Source organism: Equus przewalskii, chromosome 18 (assembly GCF_037783145.1).
Source record: "Equus przewalskii isolate Varuska chromosome 18, EquPr2, whole genome shotgun sequence".
Classification (NCBI taxonomy): Eukaryota; Metazoa; Chordata; class Mammalia; order Perissodactyla; family Equidae; genus Equus; species Equus przewalskii.
This window is the reverse complement of record NC_091848.1, coordinates 34,586,432-34,607,058: the sequence shown is the minus strand read 5'-3', so window position 1 is coordinate 34,607,058 and position 20,627 is coordinate 34,586,432. Positions and strand designations below refer to the sequence as shown.

The window sequence follows — 20,627 nt, the reverse complement described above, 5'->3', positions numbered from 1 at the left end:
AAGGTTGGATTCGGACCTCTTCCCAAGAACATTCAACAGTAGAAGGTTTTGTTGATGCCTCTGAAATCCTCAGTGAAAGAAAATGTCACCCTATACCCAGGTATACACCCAGGAAAATCATTGTTTGAATATAAAGGCAGGCATGCCACCAACATTTTAAAAATATGCAAGAACTCAGAGTGTATTGCTCTCAAGGACCTTTCCTTAAAAATCTTCCAGGAGCAGCACTGTCCAGTATAATGGTGTTGACCTTAAAATAGTCAGTTATTTTACCTGCAAGAAACAGCAAAGAATTGTGATTTGAGACACAATCTAAGGTGAACCATAGGCAAGTCTGGAGAATAAAGGAGAGGAACATTCTTTTATAGAGGAGAAGGAGGACTTGGGGGGGGGGGCTGTTCCAACAAGTCCATTGGAGGAAACTGGGAGTTTGAAGTGTAGCAGCTTTTCATTGGCTGAGCTCTGATAGTCTCTCATTGGCTGGGCTGTTGCAATGAGAAAATCTTCCTTCTTCTTGCTGGAGTAGCAAAACAGGTTTCTTCCTGTTACGTCTGTAATTGATGTGGAGTGGTAAGGCATGAGAGCTCCTCCTTCTGGCCTCCTAACTCCTTTTTTTTTTTTTTTTTTTTGCTGAGGAAGATTCACCCTGAGCTAGCATCAGTGCTAATCTTCCTCTATTATTTTAGTATGTGGGCCACAAGCATAGCATGGCCACTAACAGTGCTGTAGGTCTGCACCTGGGAATCAAACCTGGGCCGCTGAATTGGAGTGTGCTGAACTTAACCACTTGGCCACCAGGGCTGGCCCCCAACTCCATTTTAAATGAGGTTTCTGTTTATTAACTTTCACAATGGAAATTATCTATATCCTTGCCCTCCATTATGGTAACTTTCAACTACATGTAGTTATTGAGCACATGAAATGTTGCTAGTGCATCTGAGGACCTGCATTTTTAATTTTAGTAATTTAAAATAGCTACAAGTGGCTGGTGGCTAATATTTTTTATAGCACAGTGGTAGAGTATTTCACACTGAGAGGAAGGCAAAATAGCATATTTTTTAGGGGCTTAGAAATCGGATGGATCTAGCTGTATGGCTCTAGGCATTTGACTAAATCTAATTTCTGTCTTCTCATTTATAACAATAGAAAAATCCCCCCCTTGGTGGTTTGTTGTGAAAGTTAAATGCTATGATGCTCATTAAATGTTTAGTGCATGGTAAGAGCTTAATTAATGATTTTTTATTTTAAAAACATCTCAAGGAAGAACTTAGAGCAACCAAATAATAGCTGGGAAAACCATGGGAAAAAGGTTTTGCAGTGAGCAATGAATCTATATAAATGTTTAGGTCTAAAGAAATGTGAGAATTATCGTTAGAAGTAGAAAGTTTCATTTACACACTTTGGCATTATAGACTTGATATAACTGCGTTTTACAAGCGACTTTTTTCTCCAAATAGGATGTTGTATGTTGCAGCAGGACAATGCTCCAGCTACAGCAGCCTAAAAAAATGCAGAGTAAGTTAAAAATATATTTTGAAATATATTGGAGAGCTGTGAAGTAACAAGGCTTTGTTACCTAATTTTAGGTGAACTAAAATTCCAGAGAGGGGAGAGCCTTTCCAGGGTGAAGTGAGAATCACCAGTTGTTTTCTTTTCTGGCAACATTTGCTGATTCTGGGTGCAGACTGAGGGTCAGCCTTAACCTAGGCTGTTGGGGCAAAGAAAACCCAGAAGAACTTTTGGTGGTCGTGTGGAGCTACTGGGACTGATTGATTGGAAGTCAGAAGAGCCCCAGTGCATGGCTGGTTTTCTGTGCGAGGCATTTGCTGAGTCCAAGACCTGTTTGGGAGTCTGTGGGACCGGGCCAAAACTTTTAAAAAGTCATGGTGCTTAGGAAACCACATTCCATTACAGGAACATGGGCTCCTCAAACACATGGCTAATTTCTCCCTCATATTTTGAAGCTTATTAGGCTGGAGGCAGCCCACTTCAAAGTCTCTGAAGGAAGGAACTGAAAGTCCTGTAACCTTTCAGGGGTGAGGAGACAGAGGTTTTCTATCAAAAACCTGGGCTACACCTGAGGAATGAGATGAACCAGAGGTGGAACAAATCTAAGTAAAAGGGCAAACTTGCCAAGACCTGGCTCAATCTCTGATTAAATTATGATGATCAGCCCCTCACTCTATCAACCTAAGAGGGAAGGGGGAACCCTCACTGGGAGATTACATCATGTGGTGGCGTGACAATTCTTTTATACACACTGTCTAGCACACAATAAAACATTACTAAACATGTGAGGAAGCAAGAAAATGTGATTGATAATCAACAGAGAAAAATGAGCCATTGGACCAGACCAACAGATGATCAAAATGTTGAAGTGAGGGGCCAGCCCCCTGGCTGAGGGGTTAAGTTCTCACGCTCCACTTCGGCGGCCCAGGATTTCACCGGTTTGGATCCTGGGTGTGGATATGGCACCACTCATCAAGCCGTGCTGAGGTGGCGTCACGCATGCAATAACTAGAAGGACCCACAACTAAAAAAAATATACAACTATGTACCAAGGGGCTTTGGGGAGAAAAAGGAAAAGTAAAATCTTAAAAAAAAAAATGTTGAAGTTAGCAGATGAGGACTGAAAAAAAAAACCTACTATCAAGAAGATTTTAAAAAATAGAGGAAAAGATGAACAAAATGGATGAAAAGAGAGGCTTTCAATGGATAACTAGAATCTGTACAAAAATTTATAAAAACAAATGAAATCATAAAACTGAAAATACAATATTAAAAATTAAGAACTCAGTGCATAGATTTGACAGCAGGCTGGAGATCACAGAAGAATTAGTAAACTCAAAGACAAGTTAATAGAAAACATTCGAACTGAAGCATCAAGAGAAAAAAAAGATGGTACAAAGTGTAAAGCACATGGTGAAAAAGGTCAAATAATCTTACGTATGTAATTGGAATCCTAGAGGAAAGGAAATAAAGAATGGAGCAAAAACAATAGATGAAGAGACAATGGCTGAGAATTTCCCAAAATTGATGAATGATATCAACACACAAATTAGGGAAGCTCAGTGAAACCCAAGCCAGATAAATAAAAAGAAAACCACAGTAGGGCACAAAATAGTCAAAGGGCTGAAAATCAACAACAGAGAAAATACCAAAAAGCAGCCAGAGTTTTCTCTTTGTGTAGCTCTCTCTTTGCTGGGACTCCTTCCTGTGAACTTTAGCTGCTTTGGCCTTCCCAGTCTCCCAGCTTCTTCCCCTCAACTCAAGGAGGCCACAGGCTCCTCCTGGTTTCCCCTACCTGTGGAATATTCTAGAGACTCTTTCCAGGCAGTAAACTGGGGCATTTGGGGGGCTCACCTAATTTATTGCCCAACTCTCAGGGATCATCATTCTTCTTTGCCTTATATCAAATGTCTTGAAAACTGTTGCTTCACATTTTTTCTCTGTTTTTTTAGTTGTTTCAGTTGGGAGGGTAAATCTGATCTCTGTTATTCCACCTTGGCTGGAAGTGGAAATCTCAAAAAATTTACTTTTTTTTTTTTTGTGTGTGAGGAAGATTGGTCCTGGGCTAACATCTGTGCCAATCTTCCTCTATCTGTATGTGGGATGCAACCACAGCATGGCTTGGTGAGCAGTGTGTAGGCTTGCCCTGGGATCCTAACCAGCAAACTGGCCACCAAGGCAGAGCCCACGATATTAACCACTACTGCATCCGGCCAGCCCCAAAGGATTTACTTTTAAGCTGAGGAAATACACCAATCTAAAGCTGACACACACATTATTAAAACTCAATGGTAACTACAGCAATTGTTTAGAACTAAGATTAAAGAGAGCTTTTGTTTGAGAAGGAATACTTTATCACTGACATTGTTTAGAATTTGCTGACACGTGATAATTAAAAGCAAACTACCTCATAGTCGGTTTTATTACTTTTATCGTCTCTACAGTCAATGCACACCCTTATTGCCTGCACCTGGGGCACAAGGCTCCCAGCATCCCACCCTTGATCTTCTATCGTATCCATCTCCACACTATTCCAAATCCAGAATGTCTAAAAGTGAATTCACCTTCTACCATAAATCTGCTATTATTATGTTTCTGCCTGTCATGATATTGTATTATAATTATCTATTTATGACTCCTTCCCCAGAATTAGACTGAGGGCTTGCAAGAGCAAGGCTAATTCACCTTCACATTTAAAAAATGTTTGTTGAATGACTAATACTTCAATTAATCAGGTTGCAGTCACTTTCCTCTCTCACCAGAAACATAATAACAGATCTACTGCACAGACTTACTAAGCACTTGTAGGCCAGTCACTATTTGGAGCTGGGGCTACGAAGTTGAATAAGACTCGTCTCTACCCTTCTAAGGAAGTAAGTGTTCCCAGCTGAGGAGAGGCGGGGCACAAATGGAGAAGCACAATACAATACCAACGGTTTAGAGCACCCCCATGGGAAAACCAAAGAAAAGTAAGGCCAGGCCTCAAAAGTGCATCCAGAGCAAGAATGGTCCTTCGCTTTTGGCAAAAGGGAAGAGGGATCAGTGGAGGGAGGGGCTATATAATAGCTGCGGTCCTTTCGGGGTTAAAAACTTGAGAGGAAGCCAAACAGAAGCTTCAAACACGCTTTGCAAAGTCCCTACAATTCCCAGGACACAGTCCCTACAGCTGCGTCCGCACTCGGAGGGAAGCGCCCGGTGGGAGACGCAGCGCGAGTACTGACGGCATGGCGCCGCGCGTCTGGCTGACGTCACGGGGGGCGGGGAAACGCGCGCCGCCGGAAGCGGAGGGAAGGTGGAACCCCGCCCCCAGCGCCCGACCGTCGCTCCCTCTTCCGCCCCCGGCCGCGTGGGCGGGGCTGGGGCCGAAGGGCTTGGAAGGAGATGACGTTATAAGTGAGCGCCGGCGTTGCGGCCGCGGCTCCAAGGGAAGCTCGGCGGCCGTGGCTGCTGCGAGCAGGCCGAATACCGCCTCGCAGACGGGGCTTCCCTTAGTGCTGGCCAAGGCGGGGCCGCTGTCCCTGCGGCCGCAGTGTCTGGACCCGCAGCGGGGCAGGTGCCGGCAGCGAGGGCCGTAGGTAAGCGGGAGCCTGGGTGTCAGATCCGCCGAATGGCTTACGGACCGGGCTCGCTGGCCATTCCCGCGCCAGTGCGCGCCAGCTCAGCACCCCGGCCTGGAGGCCTCGAGCACTGCCCTCCCCCCACGCCCGAACCGGTGGCAGCAGATTTCTTCCTCAGCGCTACTGTGCTTTTCTGGGGGCGGGGAGGGAGCTCGTCCCGAGGGACCGCTGTCCTCTTCCCTTTCTCTCCAGTCTGAGCTGTACAACGCAGAAGCCGAGAAAGCTAGCGCCCCCGGCTGCACCTCTTGAAGCTGGGGACAGCTTTGAGAGGAAGAGCGGCTCATAGAGGTCCTCCAGCTCCTGCCGTCTTTGAAGTCAAGGGTTTTTATTTGTTCGGACAGTTGTGCTTCGTTTCTGCCTTTGGTTCCTTCCCCCACGCTCTTGGGACCCTGTTCTAGTGAACCGGTATGGAACAATTGAACATTAGGGTGGTGGGAAGTCTGTTTTTCTATTCTGTCTATGCTAGGCAGTATCAACCCCCATTTCGCTGTATGGCCACTCTTTTGGGGGAGGAGGGATGCGGAGAGAATGTGGGAGGGAAGAGTTTTAGACTTAGAGTCAGAAGAACTGAGTTGAAATCCTAACGTGCAATTTGGTAGTGGTTTTAAACTCATGCTAGACACTTCAACATTTTTAACCGCATGTGAAGTGGAGCTTTCTTATACCTATATAAATTAATTGGGAGAATTAAATGAAGTGAAGAAAGCAAGACGTTAATCATGAAGTGTTTTGAGAATCAAGTTAAACTCGGCTTAAGACTATCCAGGACATTTAATGGTAGGTTCCTAATTATGTTTTTTACCCAGAGTAACTAAGCTTGATATGGAGAAGGTGCCAGGGATCCACACTAGGATAGGTGGTTAGAACCTAACTGCAGTCTCTGCTTTGAGTTGGGCAGCATTAAGAGGAAATCAGATGTCTCATGCTTATTGATAAAACGTTATTGGTGTATGAGGGATGACCCAAATCAGTTGTGTTCCTTACTCAAGATAGTTTGCACAGTGGGCTCTTTCTAGGAGAAAGCTGGGAGGGGCTTCATTTACACCTTGGCCCACTTGAGAAGGAATTCTTTGCACGTATTTCTGAGGACCCCTCACTCTGCCTTTAAAACATTTCATGTTAATTGAAATTGTGCAGAGAATAAATAACAGGAACTTGAATCCTTTGAGTGCTGGACATTACAGTTCTAAGTAAATCTGAGGAGATGCCTTTCTCTGCATTGGAGAGAACAGACACTCTGAAGTTTAATAGACTCCAAGTTAGAGAAGTGTTTGGGGAGGAGGGAAGGGAGATGCAGTCAGTGACTTGAGTGAGGAGTGCCTGTCGTTACAGTTGCTTGGTCAGACAAATGAAGGATGCTTGCCTTTGCTCAGTGGAGCATGATGATGGCTGCTGTGCATGTGCAATCTTCGCAAGTCCTTTGACACAGAAATTATTAATTTGGAATTTTAAGTCATGGATATGGAAGGGACTTTGAGGGTCATCTAATCCAGTGGTTCCAAAACCTGGCTGGGCATCAGAATCAGTTGGGGAATTAAACAAAACAAAAACCCAGAGGCCTGGACACTGCCTCAGTAGATCCGAAGTGGGAACTGGGTATTTGTGGCTTTTAAAAAGCTTCTCAGGTGATACTCATGGCTTGAAAACACATGTAGATCAGGTTTCACAATTTAGTTTATAAACAAGCTCAGAGAGATGAAGTGTCATGGCCAGTTAGTTTGTTGCCATCTTAATTTTTTTCTTTTCCTTTCTTTAACAAGTGACCTTACTTGAATCAATAGTACTATTTCAGGTTTTGTAGTGCCTTGAGCTCAGAAGGAAAAAAAGGTCCTTTAAGTCAGTAGCTCTGTGTAATTCTATTTTTATAGTTTCCTATTCAGTTAGACTCCTTTATACTCTTTGATCAAAGTTTTAGATTTTACAGTAAAAGTTCTTACTAAATCTTGCTTAGGTTTGTTTGTTGGCAGAATTATATAAAGATTATATCACTTTATAAATCAGTTTTTTTAGTAGATTTTTTATGCCAAGCCTTCATAAACCACAGAAAAATTCCATTTTAAGAATATTTTGTGTTTGCTCTGGCTTATCATAAACCCAGCGCTCTGTACACTCCCCCTCCTCCATCCTGGTATGAATGACCACTTACTTTGTATTATTAGCCAACTTCCTGTGGGATTCAGTTTGAGAATTGGGCTCTATACATCTCTAATTGCCCTATAAACACCTGATTTAACTACAGGCTCTTGTATTTGTTTTAAGCTTATCCATGAATTTTTACTATGTTTTTCTCTTTTTGGTTAAATTGTACATGCTACCGATTTAAACAATTTGATAGACACTTAGGATCACATGATGAGGTGGTAACAGTGCCTCGTGTGGTTTTTTTTTTTACCCATTATAGTGAAAACCACATGACTTTTCTTTTGGTAATATTTTTAGAATTATTAAGGTAATAGGCCATCAGGCAGAGTTGAACACTCTCTTTTAGGGAGATATGTTCATTCTCAAGTTATTCTTTGATAGCCTTCTCATTGCTTCAGTATTTCCTGTTCTATGTTAGTAGTAGAGCCAGAAATGAACCCTATGTCCAAATCCTCTAATGGAAGATGCTGAATTATTTTCTTTCTAAAAATGACCCTGTTTATAGTGTGTTAACTTCCTACAACCAGATGACAAAGGGCATTCTAAATTCACTAATTGAAAAAGCCATGTTAACAGATAACTAGTCTGAATTCAGAGTCTAGAGAGACATGTGGTATGTGTCTGAGATGAAAAACCAAGTCTCTGAGTCTCTAGATTTTTTATTTTTGTGTCTAACATACCTCAGTTCTGAAGTTTTAAAAGTTGTTGTTGAATTTCAGATTCTGACAGTGCAAACTTTTCAGGTAGAGATATTTAGAAAGGATAAATATGAACCCAGGGTCGCAATTTTAATCTAAACTGGTATTACAGGTTTAACATAGAAACAAAGGCAGAGTGGGGGTGGTAATAGCTTGGAGACCCAGTGAAAAGCAGAGTTTAGAAGTCACTTGCTAGTCTCTGAGGCAATTTTCTGTATCTATAAGGACTTGAGACCAAAATTGGATACTTAATCCACTTTATATCTGGTGGCCGAATGTGATGAAAGTATCAGCAGTAGGTACCATAAATGTATAGGTCTCCACTTCTCAATCTTGATCTTTTTCATGCCCTGTGATGCCAATGGGGAGTATTTTTTTTTTTTTTGCTTTGTTTTTAATCGTTTCATAGTATAAATCATTCGTTCTGTCTCATTTTTCTGGGGTAGATAATCCCACCCCTGTTTATTTGCTACATAACAGCTATTCTCATTACTGTCTTATTACCTCCAGGAGAAAGAACTTTTTCCTAGTGATGCTTGAGTTAACCTGTACAGTGGCTCTACTGTAAACGTTTACCCAAATATTGGGTCCCTTAAGGATTGTTCAGACTTTGGGCTGTCCTAGGGTCAGTCAGTATCTGATAAGAGTTGAAAGCTCATTTCTTTTTCCCTTGTATGTGTGTTTTATCTTTGAAGGAATGTTGGTGTTTGGTGACCATGAACATACAACAGCATGGCCAAGAATACAGGGGCAGGAATGTAGAGGAACCCCATGTGGAGGTTGCTTTTAATTTTAATTTGTATGTGCTCTGAGTGCATGCTTGGGATTTGTCAATTTTAGGGTGCGCTGGGTGGACTTGTTTATTGGAGAACCTTCAACACCAGTATCTTTGCCTTTTCTCTTGAGCCAGTTAGAGTCCCCAAAGAAGAATCTTCACATCTCCTGCTTGGAGCTTATAAGCTAGCTGGGCTGCCAGCAATCTGGTGGCTAAATTGAGGGAAAGGAAGGGATCTTAGCATTCAGTATGTAAATGTTCACTTATGTTCATATAAGTCAACTATTTTCGGTATGTTACCCTCATTCTCAACTGGGCCATATGTTTTTCAGTCCTGAAATCCTTTGTTTTACTCTCTAGAACTGTACTGATCAATATGGTAGCCACTAGCCACACGTAGCACCTTAACTTTAAATAATTAAAATTAAATAAAATTAAAGATTTCATTCCCCACTTGTAGATGCATTTCAAGTGGTCAGTAACCACCTGTGTCCAGAGGCTACCATATTGGACAGAGTATTTCTGTCATTGCAAAGGTTTTATTGGACAGCTTTGTTCTAATCTAGAAAATAATGCTCCAAGCTTCTGCAGGGATGAGGGAGGGACAGTTGGCTGGTTTTGTGGAGAGCAGGAAGGTTTTTAAATGATTTGACCAATCCTCTTGTTTGTAGCACCATGTTCACACCCCACTTACAGAACCTGCTGCCACCAATTCCTGACCTGTTTTGAGGCACTGTTGTATAAATCAGATTGCTTTCCTCATTGTGAGCTTGAGATTTAACTTTCTAGGTTTTTAAGACAGTGCGCATTCCAGCTTCCAAAAGCTTTTGTTTTTCTCTCTTCTATTTTATGTACATCTGCTTTAAAAAAACACCCAACAAACCCTTAAGATCTAGGTATTTCACTGTATATAGATTATATCTTTAAAAAATAGCTAGAAAAATTCTTTATTCTCATCTTTATGAGGTTTTAGGAGAGAGTGAAACTAAAATGTGTCGGTTCAGTCTGCCATCTTTGTCCGTAAGTGAAATACTCTTATCAGCATTTAAACATGTACAACCGTCTCCACTAAAAAAAAGTCTGCCATCTCTCTCATTTACTCAGGTGTCTTGAACAGTTTTATTTATTTATTTTGCTAAGGAAGATTAGCCCTGAGCTAACATCTGTGCCAGTCTTCCTGTTATTTTATATGTGCGTCACTGCCACAGCATGACTGATGAGTGGTGTGGGTCTGAGCCCGGGATTTGACCTGTGAACGTGGGCCACCAAAGTGGCCTGCACCCAGCTTAACCACTAGGCCATGGGCCAGCCCTTGAGCAGTTTTATTTTTGACTTCTTCACTCCATCTTGGTTTTTGCCCTCTTCGTTCTAGTAAAATGTCCCTTGGAAATGTGATGAGAATCAGGTGGACACTTTATCTTTATCTTGCTTGACCTCTCAACAGCCTTTCACTAACCATTTCCCCCCTTCTAGAAACTTTCTCTAGCTGTCCTGACACCACACTTACCTGATTTTTCGCTTTCTTTCTTTTCTCGTTCCTTCTCACTTGCCTTTGCTAAGTAGTCTTCCTTTACCTTGCTCTTACATCCTAGAGTTCCTTAGGACACTGTCCTAGGGTGCATTCTCTTTTTACAGATTTTCTCTAGGTGAACTTAACATTTTCTGAGGCTTGGTTATTATAAGCTGGTGACTTAAACTGGAATTCCTGTGGTATCCTCTTTTCAGAGTTCCTGACCTGTATATCCAACAGTATGCATCCACCTGGATTTCTTACAGTTACCTCAAATCTAACATGTCTAAAACTAAAGGCATAGCAAGTATAACCTTCCTCCAATCTTTCTCTATTTGTGCATGTAAATTATACCACCGTCTACCCAGTAGCTCATACCAGAACTCTTATCCTCCACATAGAGGCTTTCCCACAGTCCTGTCATTTCTGTCCTGAAGAATCTCAAAGTCGATTCACTTTGCTGCTTCTCCCAGTTTTACTTAATCCAAGCGGCTATTGCACCTTGCCTCCATTTACCTGTAACTGCCTCCTATCACGTTTCCTTTGCTGTGGGCTTCTCCCAGCGGTTCTGCACATTGCAAGTAGAATGATCTTTTCAAGCATACACATCAGGTCTTGTACCCCTCTTTGTCTTTCAGTGGCTTCACAGTGGTAAACAGCAGATCGTTCATTTAGCTTTTCTATTCCTTGCCTACCTCTCCAGCACCTCGTTTAAGTGGCACTGAAGTTTTTTCAGTTCCTTGGAATATTACATTCCTTCTCCTGGGCTTTTGTTTATCTTTCCCTTTGTCTACTATCTGTTTCTCATCCTTTATCTCAGCTCAAACATAATTTCTTCAGAGGTCTTCCCTGACCCTCTTGCCAGATATTCCCATAACACTGAATTTTACTTTTCTATATGCATCACATTTGTTAATACTCGTTCAAATGACTTCCCACTAGACTATAAATTTTTTGAAAGCTCAGTACCATTATATTTGTAGAAACTCAATATTTATTAAATTGAAATTTGATAGATGTTTGTATATTTTTACAATTTTAGCATTGTTAATAACAACCACCACCAGAAATATGTGAAATTAGTTTAACTTTTTAAGGCATAGTACAGATAATTTTCTCTAATTTAGGGAGGATTTTTAAGAACTTAATTACATGCTTTTTTCCCACTTTGTCAATCAGAATTAGACTCATAATTATTCAGCTTTGTGTACATTTTGTGTAGTATTCTTAATAAAATAAACATTTTATTGATAAGATTGCTCAGCAGTTATGTTACCTTTAAGTATTATGAAGAATAAATTGCAATTTTTTTTTTTTTGAGGAAGATTGGCCCTGAGCTAACATACGTTGCTAATCCTCTTCTTTTTGCTTGAGGAACATTGTCACTGAGCTAACATCTGTGCCAGTCTTCCTCTATTTTGTATGTGGGATGCCACCACAGCATGGCTTGATGAGCAGTGTGCAGGTCCACACTGGGATCTGAACTCGCAAACCCTGGGCTACTGAAGCAGAGCACTCAAACTTAACCACTGTGCCACCGGGCTGGCCCCCCAAATCTTTTATATTGGTAGTACGCAATGAGGGTGTACTTGAACTTCATGTTAAGAAGTTTGTTTATCTTAAAGTGCTTTTTCCATTGATAAAGAAATAAGGTAAAATACAATACCCTAAACCAGAGGTTCCCAAACTTTCTCTGTTCATAGCTCTTTTAATGTCTTTTTCATGGTCCCCTTAGGCCTGACAGTTTATTTTATTAAGTAATTAAGTCTAAACAACTTAATAAATAGCAACCTAATAGTTGTTTTAAAAAAATACACATAAATCAAAAGACAAAATAGTATTTTTATTTCATTCTTAAATAACCACAATTACTGTATATACTTGTTGGGCACTACGAAACTTGTCAAACCTTCGAATCATTAAACACTGTCACCCACAATTCTTGTTCCAAATTTATTTTTGCACAGTATTTATTTATTTTTTATTACAGCAACCAACAAAAATCCAGCTTTTCAAAGATATGATGTCATCAAAAGGAATATAGCATGATCTAATTTGAAACTGACCTATTTTGAGTTGGTAGTTTGTGGGGTGCTTGACAAATATAGAATATCACTTTTCTCTCTAATTTAGAATATCTTATGACATCCCTCTGAATTCACTGCAGAACCCCAGGGTGCCTCGATGCACAGTTTAGGAACTGTGGGCCTAAATTGTTACTAGTTTGGTGTAAATCGTTTTAGACATTTTTTTCCCTATATATATGCAAAATGTACACACATTTTTCTCCTTTTAACAAAAATGGGTTTATACATATTGTTTAACAGCTTGATATTTTTTCCGCTCAGCAATATATTATGGTAAAGATACTGGATTGAACATACACATTTCATTCCACTTTGGCCTGAAAACTCCATTAAAACAGTGAAGTCTTTTGTTTTTTTTTTAAACCCAAATGACAAAGAACAGGAGTGGTGAGAATAACAACAAAATTCTGGAAGCTGGAAAGCAGAAAAGACTAGTGGTAACTGATTAGCAGACTTGAGAAAGCTGAATCCTAAACCAAGGATTTAGTGGAGGATTGATGGAGAAAGCCAAAAAGTAGTCATATTCGTATTTCAGAACCTTTTAAAAGTTTCAGGATCAGTGGTGTTATGTATTGTGGAAGTGGTGGGGAAGATGGGACGAAAAATATAAGTGATTGTTTGAAAGTCTGTTTAAGAAAAGTCCTCCCAGAACTGACCTTTTCTTCTCCTGATATATGTAAGCAGGACACCTAGAGGGTTAGCATCTGGAGTGGAGAGGGTAAAACCGTCTCTGGACTCGGGGATAGATATCGTGCATAGTCGAGGGTGGGGTACAGTGCTTTATAAAGGGACTAAGGCAGCAACCTCTAGCCTTCTTTCCTGACTTAGGTCCTAGAATCCCACCCCTTTCCATCATTTTCATTCCCCAAAGGCAGCCTCTTTCAGGTCTTTGAGCTGTTCTTGTGGTATAAACAGCACGTCTCTAAATTACCTTTTTGTAATGTTACTTTTGGTTTCCTAGTTTGAGGCTTTGTCTGTTGACTACGGCAGATGCAGGTTTAGTTTAGTTCTCTTCCACATCTACTCCTCACTTCTGTATACATGTATACTTCTTATCTACCCTCCTTACAATCCTCCTGGTAGAGTGATACCATAATTTTGGCTAGAATGAATTTTTCTCAGTAGGGGCAGTATTGTCATTTTGGATGAGACAGTTCTTCATTATCCTGTCCATTACATGATATTTAGTGTTCCCCAGGCACTCAATATCAATACCAACCTGAATTCATTGCAACAACCAAGAATTTCCCACGCATTTCCAAATGTTGGCTTGGGGTGTGGTATGGGATATCTGTTTGAGAATCTTTGGGTTAGATCAGTGTTTATCTTATTACGATTATGTAAATAGTAGTCACAGCTAAGCTGTGCAGTATATTATGATTTATAACAACTGATTTTCCTTTCTTGTACAACTTTCTGTGGTCCCTGAAACTAATAACTGTCTTTTTTGTTTAGTGGTCTTTGTACTTATTACTAATTTATCTTCATGCTCTCTTCCAGTTGTCTATAGCTTCTGTCTTTGCATTCAGATGCCTTAGAAATTCTGTCAACTTCACATTTTTGGAGACATCCCTCCCAGAGACTTCTGACCTCTTCCTTCTGGATTGGTGGCTCTCCAGGCCTGAGGCACAGTTGTCACTCTGTGATCTTTCTTTACCAGTCTCTTTGGTATTCCTCTTTCCTGTCTCTTGTTTTGCATCTTATTTTCTGATTCTTTTGTCTTTCTTGATTTATTCCCTCAATTTGTCAGAGTACTTCCTCCTGTGGCTCACAGAGAAAAGGATGCATGGGAAGTATATATTTTGATAACTTACATCTCTGAAAACCTTTTTTCTATCCTTAGTTGTGTTATTTTTGTGTGTGTGAGGAAGATTGTCACTGAGCTAACATCTGTGCCAGTCTTCCTCTATTTTATGTGGGATGCCACCACAGCATGCCTTGACAAGCAGTGCTAGGTCCGTGCCTGGGATCTGAACCCGGGAACCCTGGGCTGCTGAAGTGGAGCACATGAACTTAACCACAACGCCACTGGGCTGGCCCCTCTATCCTCAGTTTTGACTGATAATTTGGCTGGGTCTAAAATTCTGCATTGAAATTAATTTTCTGTCAGAACTTTGAAAGCATTAGTACATTTTCTTCTAGTTTCCAGTCTTGCTATTAAGAAGCCCATTGCCATTCTTATTCCTGATTGTATATACATAAATATTTATATAAATTATGTAAATTTATATAAAATTATACAAATATATTTTTATTATAGTATATAAACATATGTTTTATATTTATATTTTATATGTTTTATGTGTATAGTATATATACATATAGGTGTATATATATATATGTGTGTGTGTGTGTGTGTGTGTGATATATATATGTCGTCATTTACCTCCCCCTCCTAAAGCTTGTAGAAGGTTGTTTTTGCCCCCGGTGTTCTGAAATTTCATAATTGATATGCCTTGGTATGGTTTTCAGTCAGTGATAGGTTCTTTCCATGTACAAAATTATATCCTTTAACTCTGAGAATTTTCTTGAATTATGTATTTGAGACTCCCTCGTCCTGTACTTTCTTAGTTTATCTTCATGAAACTTTTATTTGGATATTTGACCTCCTGACCTCATCCTTTAATATTCTTGTCTTTCTCTGTTATTTTCAATCTCTGTCATTTTGTGCTTTCTGGGAGATTTCTTCAAAATTTTAAATGTTTAAGAAAAAAATTTTAACTTTTTACTGTGAAATAACTCCAAACTTACAAAAAAACTAAAAATTTTCATACACATTTCACCCAGCTTTTCCCCAGTGTTATGTAACTACAGTACATTATCAAAACCAGGAAATTAACATTGGTAATACTGTTAACTGATCCATATGCCTTGTTCAGATTTTGTCAGTTGTACCACCAGTTTCCTTTTACTGGACTAAGACCCAATCCCGGATTACACGTTGCATTAGTTGTCTCATCTCCTTAGTTTTAGTCCTTTAATCTGAGGCACTTCCTCAGTCTGTTTTTGTCTTTCATGACCTTGATTGACACTTTTCAAGAGTATTGGCTAGTTATCCTGTAGTGTCCTTCAGTGTGGGTTTGTCTCTTGTTTCATTATGATCAAATTCAGGTTATACATTTTTGACAAGAATACTACACACGTGACATTGTGCCATATTAGGAGGCATATGTTGTCCATGTGTCTCATTGCTAGTGGTATTAACCTTGATCACCTGATAAAGGTGTTTGCCACATTTTTCCATTGAAAGGCACAGTTTTTCCACTTATAATTTTAAGTGTCTTGTAGGAGATACTTTGAGGCTATGTAAATATGTTGTTTCTCATTGTACTTTCCCCCTCTAATTTTAGCATCCATTGATGATTCTTGCCTGAGTCAGTTATTTCTGAGAGGAGTTGCAAATTCTAACTTTTCTATTTCCATCATTCTTTCTGTGTTTATTTATTTGAAATTCTATGTAAGGAAGAGCTGTCCCTTCTCCCTGTTTATTTATTTAATCATTTATATCACTATAGACTCAGGATGTTTGTTTTATTCTTGAGTTATAATCCATTACTATCGTTATATATTCAATTGCTTAGTTTTTTTGGCCATTGTGAGTCCTTTCAGTTTGGTTCTTGTGTCCTTTTGACATGTCGTCATTATTTTTTGAGCACTCACTCACTTTCTGGCACTATGGTGATATTGTAGGCTCGTCTTCTACTTCCTCTGCCCCAGCTCTGGAATCAGCCATTTCGTTAAGTTGAGAATAGTATTTAGAATCCAAGATCTAGGTCTAGGGGCGCTCATTGTTACTAGGATGTTATTTCTTCTAGGTCCTCTAAGCAGACAGCGCTAGGATGTAAATATATGTGTATGCACACTTCTGGATCTGTATTTCATTTTGGATTCCTCCTGCATTCTGGTTGATTTTAATTATTTGTATATTTTTAAAGTATATGAAGCATTAACGTGGTTCTAAAAGTCAGAACTTTACATAAAGGCATATTCAGAGAAGTGTCACTCCCGTGATCCCTTCTACCATTTACCTATTCCTCATTCTTTTCACCCCAGTTCCGTTTACCATGTCATGTAGGTAACCATTCTCATTAGTTTCTGGTTTATCCTTCTCAGGTTTTTTTTTTTATGCCGAGGAAGATTCGCCCTGAGCTAGCATCTGTGCCAATGTTCCTCTATTTGGTATGTAGGTTGCCACCACAGCAAGGCTGCTGATGAGTGGGTAGGTCTGTACCCAGGAACTGAACACAGGCTGCTGAAGTGGAGTGTGCCAAACTTAACCACTAGGCTGCAGGGCTGGCCCCCCATGTTTTGGTTTTTATTTTGTCTTTTGGGGCACAAAAAAGCAGATAACATGTATATTTCATTTTTCCTTTTATGAAAGGTGGCTGAATAGTAAAGAAATTAACCTTACCCAAAAAGAAAGCCTGTACCCTTAGCTTCTAGGAGATAATCTCTAAGCCCATGGAATGTCATGCCAGATTGGAGTGTCTTTATTTGCCTGGGGGCCTTCGGTCACAGATAGTCTATGGTTTAGGATGGGAGTTGGCCATCCAGAAAACCAATGATGTGATTTAGGGTGATGACTTTGGTATTGGTGAATCTCCAGAGGGGCTGAAGACTGAGTGCAGTCATGTGGGCAATCACTTACGCCTACAAACCCCAATAAAAACTCAGGGCATCAAGGCTTAGATGAGCTTTTCTGGCTGGCAAAACTCTGCATATTGTCGCACATCGATGCTGGGAGAGTAACACTGTCCTCACTCCATGGGAATAGGACAACTGGAAGCTCTGCATTTGTTGCTTCTCCTGGACCCTGTCCTATGTGCTTGTTCACTTGGCTGATTTTAATCATATTCTTCAGCTGTAGGAAATCATAACTATGAATATAACGATTTTCAGTGACTTTGTGAGTCCTGGCAAATTATCCAACCTGGGGGTGGCTCTGGTATCTCCTCGAACTTGCAGTTAGTGTCAGAAGTGAGGATGATCTTGTGTAGACTGTTCTCTCTAACTGTACACTTGGCTAAACTAAGCGGTGGCATATTATTATACTCATTTGAACTTTGCTTTTTCACTCAACTTGGAAATCACTCCATGTTAGTTCATAGAGCTCATCCTTATTCTTTTATAGCCTTATTCACTGTGTGGATGGACCATAGTTTATTCAACCACTATCCGATGTATAGGCATTTAGGTTGTTTCCAATATTTTGCGATTACAAAAAATGTTGCCAGTGAATAACATAAGACTGTGTATTTTCATTATTATTGAAGGTGTATCTTCAGGGTAAATTCTTAAAAGTGGAGTTGCTGGATTAAGATAAGTACTTTCGTACTTTTGTTAGCTATTACCAAATTCCTCTCCAAAAGGATTGTATCAGTTTGTATTCCCACCAGCAAAGTGTGAAAGCTCCTTTTCTCCCACCAACAAAATGTGCTGTCATAATTTTTTCCACTTTTTTAATCGAGATATTTTTGACATGTAACATTATACTAGTTTCAGGTGTACAACATAATGATTTAGTATGTGTGTACATCGTGAAATGGTCACCACAATAAGTCTAGTTGTCATCTATCACCATACATAGTTAAAAATTTTTTTTCTTGTGATGACTTTTAAGATTTACTTAGCAACTTTCAAATATGCAATACAGTTCTATTAACTGTAGTTGTCATCCTGTACATTACATTCCGAAGACTTATTTATTTTATAACTGGAGGTTTGTACCTTTTGACCCCCTTCACATATTTTGCTCACCCCCTTCCCCATGCCTGTTTTTTTAATGAATGAAATTGAACATCTTTTCTTATGTTTAAGGGCCATTTAAAAATCTTTACTTGTGAATTGTTTCCTTATGTCTTTTTTTATTTTTCCATCAGGCTTTTTGTTCTTTATCCCTCACCTTAAGAGTTCTTTATGCTAGAGATATTAGCTCTTTACTTTGTATTGAGTTTTTCATTTCTGCTATTTTTTTTGTTGAAGTAACATTGATTTATAACATTATGTAAATTTCAGGTGTACATTATATTTTGATTTCTGTGTAGAATCTGCTATTTTTTATTTCTAAGGCACCTTTATTTTTGATTGTTCCTTTTTTTAAAAAGATAACAGCTTGTTCTTTTTTCCCCCAGTGGATGTAATATTTCCTTTTACTTCTTTGAGGATAGTGTTAGTTTTTTTTCCTTCTCTCTTGTTTTTTTTTAATTGAGGTAAAATAAACATAACATAAAATTTACCGTTTTAATCATTTTTAGGTGTATAGTTCAGTGGCATTAAATACATTCACATTGTTGTGCGGCCGTCACCACCATCCATCTCCAGAACCTTTTTCATCTTCCCAAACTGAAACTGTACCCATTAAACAATAATTTCTCTTCCCTCCCCCACTTGGTCTTTTAAAGATGACTTCGCTATATAAATGTTTGGTTTTATCTGTTTGTTTTGGTCTGTTTTTCATCCGTAGAAGTCTGGTGATTCTTGGTTATCCTGTCATTTTAAAGAATGACCACTAAGAAATTGCTTGGAAATTCTGAGCATGTGATGGGACTTGTCAACTTTGAGGTATACTGCAGGTCATGCTGGGCCATTTGAGGGTGAGGGGGCTGTCTGTATTTCTGTATTTTCTTGTGGACCAGTCAGATTCTCCAGAGAAGATTCTCCCGGTCTCCTGCTTAGATGGATAAGACAGACTGCCAGGGTTCTGGGAGATGAGTGGGAAAGTGTTGGGCGTCTTATATTCAATAGATAATCCCATCTTTAAACTGTGCCTAGGATCGCCCTGTCTGCAGAGCTTCTGTTTTACCCTTTCTGAAGGATAAACTTCCAGGCTTGGGTAAGGGAGGGGGAATTACCTGCTATGTGGAGTTGGGGAGGGATTTGGGGTCTCATTGTTTCTTAAACTTTGGGGTACACTGTAGAGTAATTATTCAAGCCTGTTTAGTTGAAGCATCCCCAGATATCAGTATCTTTTGGTTTTTTCTCTTTGAATTAGCCATTCCCCTGGGACTGATCTCCAGCTTGTGGGTAGAAACCTTTCTGGTAGATGAGTGGGGAAAGAGGTTAGGGAGGGAGTTCACTGTGTAAACTCATTTATCTTCCTGTTGTACCCCTGCCCTCAGTTGTGCATGACATGCCTGACTGTTCTGGGTCATCCTCCCCAGAGAATGAAACTGGTTATCTGCCAGGGTAGATCTAGCTGCTGCTTTTCACACTTCAACCAGTCCTTCCTTTTTCAGCCCCTCTCATACCCTGACCCTCATAGGTATTGTTGCTTCCAATTCCTGAGCCTTTCTAGGGTCCTGTACCTTGCTTCTTGGCTTCGCCTACTGCTGGCTTAGATTTAGTTCTTTTGGCCTGCTAAGTCTGTTATCAATCATTCATCTACTTTCTTCTTTCAGAAGTTTTATTGCCCTTTTCTCCTTTTTCAATTTCTTTGTCCTTGAGAGCTTTTGCTTTCTTTAAAACCTCATTCTGGGGCTGGCCCAGTGGTGCAGCGGTTAAGTGTGCACATTCCGCTTGGGCGGCCCGGGGTTTGCTGGTTCAGATCCTGGGTGTGGACGTGGCACCACTTGGCAAGCCATGCTGTGGTAGGCGTCCCACATATAAAGTAGAGGACAATGGGCATAGATGTTAACTTGGGCCAGCCTTCCTCAGCAAAAAAAAAAAAAAAAAAGAAGAAGAAAGAAAGAAAGAAAAGAAAAGAGGAGGATTGGCAGCAGTTAGCTCAGGGCTAATTTTCCTCCCCCCCACCAAAAAAAATAAATAAAACCTCATTTTTGTCATTTTAATGGGATTTGGGATTTGGAGAAGAAACTGAGGTAAACATGTGTTCAGTCCTTTTTTTTCCCCAGAGAAAACTGCACAGAAAGGTAATAGAACTTTTCTTAGTAAGTTATTAGCAAGCTGAAATTAGAATATTGTATTTCTGATTTGTAGTGTAGTATGTCTTCTACTCCACCTGCAGTGGCTAGTGCCTTTCTTTCTAAGCTAAAGAGCCTTCAGTAATCTTAGATCTTATTAAATGTGAGGGGAAATCTTAATAAATCTGATAGTTTCATCTACCATTTCTCATGTGTGTTCCTGAAGTTCATATGTGTGTGGGGTGGGGGTTGGGGATCTTTTTCCTGTATTCGCTTGAAAACCAAAACAATAACTGAGAGAACCTGATAGAGTCCGTCCCTACATAGTCACTCAGAAAGTCTTTGACTGACTGACAAAGAGGAGGCCGGTCTCCCTATTGAGATACTGATATTGCTTGCATTTATTGAATATCTGCCTTTGGATGACTAA

General features: G+C 39.9%; 1 protein-coding gene across 15 annotated transcripts in view; it reads left to right on the top strand.

The window, feature by feature from the left end:
* The first annotated feature begins 4,770 nt into the window (after positions 1–4,770).
* The window catches only part of SENP5 (SUMO specific peptidase 5), a 45,629-nt gene continuing 29,772 nt past the window's right edge, over positions 4,771–20,627 (top strand). For 6 of the 15 annotated variants that reach the window (XM_070582590.1, XM_070582589.1, XM_070582587.1 and 3 more), the window contains exon 1: positions 8,667–8,745. In XM_070582590.1, the coding sequence (XP_070438691.1) occupies positions 8,738–8,745 (8 nt within the window). In that variant the 5' untranslated portion in view covers positions 8,667–8,737. Of the gene's footprint in view, positions 5,085–5,195; positions 5,532–8,666; positions 8,746–20,627 lie in introns of those variants that run through there. The other 9 variants (XM_070582597.1, XM_070582596.1, XM_070582588.1 and 6 more) reach the window with 4 other exon arrangements.